The following is an 8127-nucleotide window of genomic DNA, read 5'->3' as shown; positions in this document are numbered from 1 at the left end:
GAATGAAAACTAAATTTGCTGTAAGTATTCTCTAAATATCCGCAGCTATTTTAGCATCATTCGGCAGGTATAGGTAATGTTGTTTCAAATCCACAACTTTTTCGATGTTAATAATTTAATAAATAAAATCACTTTCATTATAATATATGTTATGTTATGTTATGTTATAACACGAAATAGTTCGCGTATGAACTTTTGAAAAAACGGATCTCATTATTACACACAACAGGGTTATTAAGAGTTAACATCACCATTCGGAACGAGGTGTAGATGAATCTTTAGGGACAACAAAAAAAAATTATTTGCAGTTTCGCTCGCTTGATTCTGAGATATTTGCAAAAACCGAAACCTTTGCAAGTAGTTAACTTTATCATTTAGGCACAGGATTGATAGACTATAATTTACTTAAACTTAATCAAATACTTGAGGCTGCAATCACGAATGAAAGGTAACAAGTAAATGTAGAGCTTTATAGCATTTAGAGAAATGTGAACTTATAAGTTGTGAATGCGATTCTCTAAGATACTCAAGATTAATTTCTAAGTTTTCCTTTCTTTGGGTGTTCACTGTAAATAATTTTTCCACATTTTTGCTAAACAATATTGTGTTTCTTCTTTGCCTCTTATGTTTGATTTTACTTTTGTCCCTGCTTCCCGTTTATTTTTTTATTAATAACGCAATCATTTCGCAGCAAAATATAATGCTGTCCGAAGTATCAAAGGACATGGTTTACTAATTAATATCACCGTCACTACCAAATTACAACTTTTTTCAATAATTTTGAAAACTTAGATTAAAAAAAAACGGTGCACTTTTGAAATAGACCTTATATAAGCCGACCGTCAACCAACAATACACCGTCAGACGATTCTCATAAGCCAATTCGAACTAGGCATCTAGCTGTCTCTTTTCCTCATCATGGGCCGTAGCTGAGAAAAAAGATGTGATCTTGTTGGGGGTAATAAATGAATCCTCTAAAGCTTGATTGGATCAATGTGACAAATTTATAATGGCGGTGTTGACTGTTGACATTTGGCTGACGTTTATTTAGCAAACACAAACTATTTTGAGTATGTTATGCGAGGCACTTGCTAATTTATAATAATTTTAATGTAACATGGCAGTAATGGAAGGTTCTCTAAGTAAATGGACCAATGTTATGAAAGGATGGCAATACCGGTGGTTCGTGCTAGACGACAACTCTGGATTACTCTCCTATTATACGGTAAGTGCAATTGTTGCTCTCTGACTTCCGTAACCTACAAATGAAGAAGTCTCACAAATGGGGCTGTTTCTACACGATTTTATTTGCATGGGTGATACTGTTTCCGTACAATATTCACTTCACATGAATGTATAGTTTGTGGTAACTTAATGATGCACCGAAAATGCACCAAACCAACAAAAGAAAAATCACAAAATAAATATTAAAGTCCAAGCCAGATAACCCCAATTTAAAGTGTAAACAGGTTTGTGGCTTTAAATATTAGCCAAGAACATTGTTAACATATGTAGTTATAGGTCTTTTTTTGTCTTATCTCAGACATAGGTAGTACTTTTACAAGTTACAAGGTACATACATTTAATTAACTAGTCAAGTTGCCATTTGCACTGAAGCCAACAAAAATTGAAATAATTTCTTTATAGTACCTACTTATTCTAAACAAAACAAAAAAACAGAAACAAATAAATTTGCAACGATTTCAATTGAATTTTTTCAATTGATTGTTGTTTAACCCCGACTTTGCAGTCATTTAACAAACTGGATATCTGTATTGCATCCTATTGGTAAGCTAGTAAATTTAAGTTTTTCTGAAATGCAATTTATATCTTCATTGTCAATTTGTCACCAACAGTCCAGTTACGGTTAACATTGAAAATTTCTAGATATTGCTTATTTTAAACGCATTAACTTTTGGCGTACGCAACAAAAAAATAAATTTTGGGAATTAAAATTGGTCTCTATATACTTTTACTTTTACTAATTTTGTTAAAATATATCTCGGCGGAAAAAGTTAGTTATTTGTTTTTTGACTGTGAGAGAGATAAACACCTTCAAGGTAATTCATTGTGCATAAATCAATTACCTAAATCAAAAACACTTATTTCGTCTGACATTATTGACTATTTGAAGATAAAATACCGCATTTTATTCGAACTGGGAGTGCTTTTTTGTATCTTAGCTGTAATGAAAACAGTGCAAGTCTAGGAAAAATTCACTTTTGCCAATTATAATAGCTTATGTAATTAATTATTTATTTAAGGTGATTAACATGCTTTCAATCCACGAGAAAAAAATCATACTTAGAAAAACTAATACTCAGGCGCAGCTGAGTGTTATGTAAATGTTGCATTTTATTCGACTGAATAACGACGGTTAATGTGATTCAATGATATGGGACTGAATGGAAAATTATTGTTTATTAAATACGGGAATTGAAAACTAGAAAGTTTTGGATTTTTTTTATTTGTTATTGGTTCTAAACCACTTTGTTAAACCTTCCGAGCATGATATTCACCGAGTGCAGCATATTTGCAGCATAACAGCACGGATAATTTGCCTCAAACATGAGTTAAACGCCTTCTCATTTTTATTTAATGGATGAATAATGTTTCGTAAACGTACTTAGTTTATATGGTTGTTCACTATGTCGAGCATGTACCAAAGCGATGGATACATTTTTAATTGATGACGTCGGACAAACGAGTGCAATATGGATGTTTTTTCATATACAGAATGTCTCTTAAACATTCGATAATGATTCGCCTGAGAAGTCAGCAAATCAAAAATAACATTAATGATAGAAATATCATGGTTTCGAATGGTGGATGAAAAATCGATGGTTGTAAAATATTTTAGTTTGGGTTTGGGCAATAGTCGTTATTAATCAAAGTATTTTTTGAGATGTTTGCTTTAGATAAACAAAAAACACTTTATTTGAGTACAAATTCGAGTTTTCCGTTTTCACTATTATGTAAATTTTGCTGCCTTCTGTTCCAAATGATAGATCTTGATTTTCATAAGCACAAAACTGATGAATGTTAAATTCCTTAAACAGTAGGTAAATATATTTTTTTCTCAATTAACTGAAACAACTATAATTTTTTCACCATTAACTACAAAAGTTGACATCGAAAGAGTGGCCCAAAATTAACGCAAGGTCTGAATTAATTTATTATTCGCATCCATTATTTGTTACCTATGAGTTGTATCTGAACTTCAATCAAATAATTCTTAGTCAACTAAATATTTGCCGAGTTTTTTTTACGTTATATGTACTTAATTTATTAGTTTTATATCTTCTTATACTCTTCTCTTCATAGTGAGCAGGAATGATCTATTTAACATGCTTGTTTAATTCTCATTACGCGTTTACCTTCGAAAAACTTGTAACTAAGCCCATAATGTACGCATGTAGTTTTATAAACGTCGAAGTTTTGTAAGGAGTTTTTCGTACATGTCACCAGCAGCTATTTTAGCTATTTAAATTGTTTATGCTTGATAGGTACAATGTTCATACATGAAAAATTCCGATAAGGTTGTATCGTACATTTTTACGGCTCATTGCTTTTTAGAAGGGATAAAGAGAAAATTATTCTACAGCTGAAGCAATAATCTAGATTATATATGGAAACAAATCCAAACGTAAATCTTTTTACAAAAAGAATACGTTGTGAGTTATATCGTTTAGAATTAATGGCTGTAAACCCCTTGTACAATGAATATATCGTCAAATTAACTAAGTAAATAAAGTAGAATCTGAGAGTTTAAAAAGTTCAAATTTATGCAGAAAAAAGTGTGGATTTGAATAATAATTGCACTAATTCGATTCCTGATTATTCAGATGAGCGAGTGTTTTTTTCTAATGTGAATATGTATTCTGTCAAATCGACTATTGAAATAAGTTAATTAACAGTAATTAAAAAATTACACATAGGACGTAACGTAGCACTCTAGTATGAATAGTATGATAATGAAATTAATTGAGATATATATAATTTTGCAGGTTACAGACAAGTGGATATTTTAAATTACTGAGTACTTGCGTTTTGTATAATTGTGAAAATGTAATGTCATGAACAATATAGGCGTAAATAAAGGGTAATTTATAAGGTTACAAGCAATCACCCATTCGACTTGCTGTCTGCTAATGAATAAGTTCTTTAACATACAATTTAAACACGTTTTTAATTTCGGATGCATTAAAATAATTGAAATTGGAAAAAAGAATAGCGATCTCGGAAATGTGTACAAAATGATATGCTAATTTCAAATAAAACGATGTTTTTGCAACCTCAAATGCAAAGTTGAGATGTTATTAGAATCGCAGACGATCAATCGACGCAGTTACTAAACATTTCTACCTGGATAAATATAAGGGTTTAATGTATGTATGTAATGTATAGAACAGAATACAATAGAACGATTCTTACTGTTGGCCATGGATTCTCCATTAGAAATAAATCGGCTACTCTTGGATCTAAAGTATAAATGCGCCAAACAAAAAATGTATAAAATGTATATTTTTTAGAATCTGGGAACTTTTCATTGATTAGAATATTTTAGAATCACACATCATTGTATGATGTCATGTCATCATATCAAAGATATCATAAGATTTTGTATAAAAGCATATTTCCGGACTAAGTTTACCTTCATTCAAGTTCCGTGGATAAAGTGATTAAAACGATAATAGCTTTAGCTATTTAAATCTTCACTGATGATTGCTTAAAAATAAATTTGACTAGCTAAACTTAATTCCATTGCAGTTACATTCGCTCAGTGTAATTTACAGGGCTGCCAAGACTTGTGTGTAAACAAATTGCAATGTACAATATTTACTCATTGTAAATTATCAATTTATAGGAAAATCCATTCGAAAAATGGCAGATTAATAATTGTTATTTAATAAAAATTCATTACGTTGGACCAAAAACTAGCCTCCTATTCTTTGGATGTGGTCGTTAATGTAGTGAGCTACTGTTAATGTTATGTTGGCCATTTTTATAAATGTATCACTATCTGCACTTAGAAATAAATTATTTAATATGCTTATTACGAAAGTAGTATAATATTTCGATAAACTATATTAGTGATCAAGCTAAGCTGCACAACTAACACGAAACCATCCTCTAAGAGAGCTTTTATTAGGAAAGTATAGTATTTATATATATATATATATACTCCTGTACATTTTTCTATAATGCAAATGAAGCATATAAATTATTAATATTAACGCACATTACAAAACTGCGCTTTTATTTTGAAAAATTAAACTTTCGTATGTTCGGGGTGGGAGAGTTGAATTCATGGAGTTGGTTGTAATTGATCACTAGGTAGTGGTAAGGTGCAGCCCTTTTAGACTTGAATATTAATCTGGTGGATATTGTATATTTTACTTGTATTAGACGTAAATTAATAATCTAGAAATGGTTCCAGTTTAGTCTTTAAATATTTCCTTGTTTGGCAAACATTACTTCTAATTGTTTTTTTAATGTTTGTTTCAGTTTATTCATTTATCTCAGTATTGAGCTGAGCTTTTAATGTCTTCCAAATTATTCATCATTCCATTATTCACCAATCACTGATTCCTCGCAAGATAACATGCGAGATTAATGGTAGTCCTTGAATGAATATTAAAATTTAGTTAGCCATATCCAATGTTTTGCAGAAACAGTCCCAAAAGTATATCTGAATTACAAGAGAAATCGAGCTGAAGTGGAGCTAGCAACTACATTTATGTTACAGCGTAAAGAAGTCACCGTTTTTTATATGAATATTTTTGTTTCAGTCAAAAGAAAAAATGATGCGAGGAGTTCGAAGGGGATGTGTTCGATTAAAAGGTGCTATAATAGGAATCGATGATGAAGATGACAGCACTTTCACCATTACAGTCGATCACAAAACATTTCATTTTCAAGCAAGGGATGCCGAAGAACGGCATAAATGGGTGCAAGCGTTGGAAGACACGATTATTAGACATGCCAGTCGAGTAGGTGTCCTTAATTTCACTGTTTAAGACACAAGTTTGTATATTTATCATTGTTTCTGCTACTTGCCGTTGAGATATATATAAACATATCATGGCAATATAGTTTTTGCACCGCTAATTCATAAAACTAAATGAAAAAATATATAAAACTAAATGAATATAACATTTTAGTCTCCTCACATATCAAAACATTTTCAAACAAAAATCATTTATAGGTGGATATTCTAATTTTCAGAATTTTTATTTTTAAGTTGATAGATTTTAATAGGTCAAAAAAAGTAATTAAATGGTAATGTTTTTTTTTCAGACAAAGTGGGATTCATTTCATGTGTCGCCTACAATTAAGGATCTGGATAATAAAGTTTCGGAAGCTGATGCATATCTACAACTTATGATTGAACAAACTAAGGTTAGCAATATACTTAGTTTCGCAATAAATATAAGTTTTAGTTTTGTGTATTTTGTGGAAAGATTAATAGATTGAACGATTAATCCAAGCACCTCGGCTTTCAGCAATTATCGCGTTCGCCAATAAACTCAACACCAATTATATTTATTTTTTCCAGCAATTGGAAGAGAGAATAATTTCATTCACCGACCTTGATGAAAAGACGAAATGCGAGACAATCTTGGAGCATGCAAATGTAAGTTTTATAAATTATCTTTTTACCAACCCAATTACTCTGTTTTATTTCACGAACCATAATTGACATACAATTGAAAACTTTTTTGTGTCCGATAATTCTAAATAAACGGGATTTTTTTCCGATCTTTGAGGGATCTTTTGATACGTTTGTACGATGATGATACGGTTGATGCGATTGTACTCCGGAGGCGTACCCCCGGAAAAAGGTTTTGAAAATAATAAGATAAAAGCTTACAAAAATCCTAAAATGCTATAATTCATTAGCAATGACGATATTATATATTTATATTGTGAGAATATATTTTTACAGGTAATGCTGGATAACATCAAGCATTCCATAGTCCTGCTTCAAATTGCAAAGGTTAGTTTCTATTGTAAATGTAGTTTTTCCTTTATTTTTTAAAACTAATCAGTTGCCTTTGTTTTAATTACTTAACCATATTTTATTTTGAAAGATTTTGTTAAACTGACAACTTGACTAATAATATCGAACAGTATTATGGACAGGCAAACTTGCAAAAGTGTAACAATAATTACACAAAGACGAAAGCCTGGTAAATAGTAAATATTGAAAATAAATTGGGTAAAAATTATATGGTGTTACTGAAAGTAACAAATGATTCAGATCTGTATCAAAATGCATTTGAAAACTACAATAAAATGGTACAATTTTTTAAACTTAAATTTATTTTGGCACATTAGATCAAAAAACGCTCAAACAAGTTGTTTTTCATTTGATTGTTGACATTATATCAATCGTAGTTTGATAATGCGAGTAGAAATTGGCCTGATTTATATTACGGTGAAAGAGTTATCCTAAAGTAATGAACATGTGTTAAAAAAATTAAAATAATGACTTAAATACCGACAGCGTGTAACCGACGTTTTTGCACTCTTGCAAAATACGCAATTTTTTAGCAAGAATTACAAATAGAATATTTTCTAACCTACTAAAATACTTCTCCGAATTTACTCAGTTCTAGACCTTAGTTGAATAAAAATGAGAATATTTTTTTATATAAATGATTAATTTGGGGTAACTATTATTATTTTAGAATACCGCACATCCCATCAATGGTATTTACCATCCAATACCCGGAAAATCAAACAGTGTCTCTTCGATTCATGATGGTATGTTCATATTATATCCTTTGGGTAAGATGAGAAAGTGAGCCATAATGCTATAGAGTAGGTAAACTGTTTAATTTAAATTTTATGAGAAGCATCCTAAATTTGTTTATCGTGTTTTAAATTAGGTCGACAGATCATACGTATAGTTACATTTTATGAAATATGTATATTGCATAATTATAATGACGATTCAGACGAGTATATATACCAGTATTTTCCCAGATATTTTTTCTAAGTAGCGATCTCGTATTTCCATTTTTAGATGTGGTTCCTGGGGAAGCTGTTATTCAACAAGGAATCGAACTGGGTTCTGAATGCATGGAAGATGGACGGAGAAAAATTAGAACAATACGTAAG

The 8127-nt window shown here is 30.6% G+C and overlaps 1 protein-coding gene and 1 long non-coding RNA gene across 2 annotated transcripts in view; both read left to right on the top strand.

Annotated features, from left to right (window-relative positions):
- The first annotated feature begins 973 nt into the window (after positions 1-973).
- Positions 974-8127, top strand: part of LOC125504789 (oxysterol-binding protein-related protein 9-like) — an 8329-nt gene continuing 1175 nt past the window's right edge. Inside the window, exons 1-7 of the mRNA XM_048667262.1 lie at positions 974-1225; positions 5793-5993; positions 6301-6402; positions 6560-6637; positions 6950-7000; positions 7695-7794; positions 8033-8122. Of these exons, the coding sequence (XP_048523219.1) occupies positions 1118-1225; positions 5793-5993; positions 6301-6402; positions 6560-6637; positions 6950-7000; positions 7695-7794; positions 8033-8122 (730 nt within the window). The 5' untranslated portion in view covers positions 974-1117. The remainder of the gene's footprint in view (positions 1226-5792; positions 5994-6300; positions 6403-6559; positions 6638-6949; positions 7001-7694; positions 7795-8032; positions 8123-8127) is intronic.
- LOC125504917 lies at positions 1797-3067 on the top strand. Its single transcript, XR_007281803.1, has 2 exons — positions 1797-2203; positions 2265-3067. It is a non-coding gene; the product is annotated as an uncharacterized LOC125504917 (long non-coding RNA).

Source organism: Dendroctonus ponderosae, unplaced genomic scaffold (assembly GCF_020466585.1).
Source record: "Dendroctonus ponderosae isolate FM_Combo_2020 unplaced genomic scaffold, Dpon_F_20191213v2 Dpon_F_20191213_6, whole genome shotgun sequence".
Taxonomy (NCBI): Eukaryota; Metazoa; Arthropoda; class Insecta; order Coleoptera; family Curculionidae; genus Dendroctonus; species Dendroctonus ponderosae.
The sequence above is the reverse complement of the archived record's forward strand: the minus strand, read 5'-3'. Positions and strand labels throughout refer to the sequence as shown.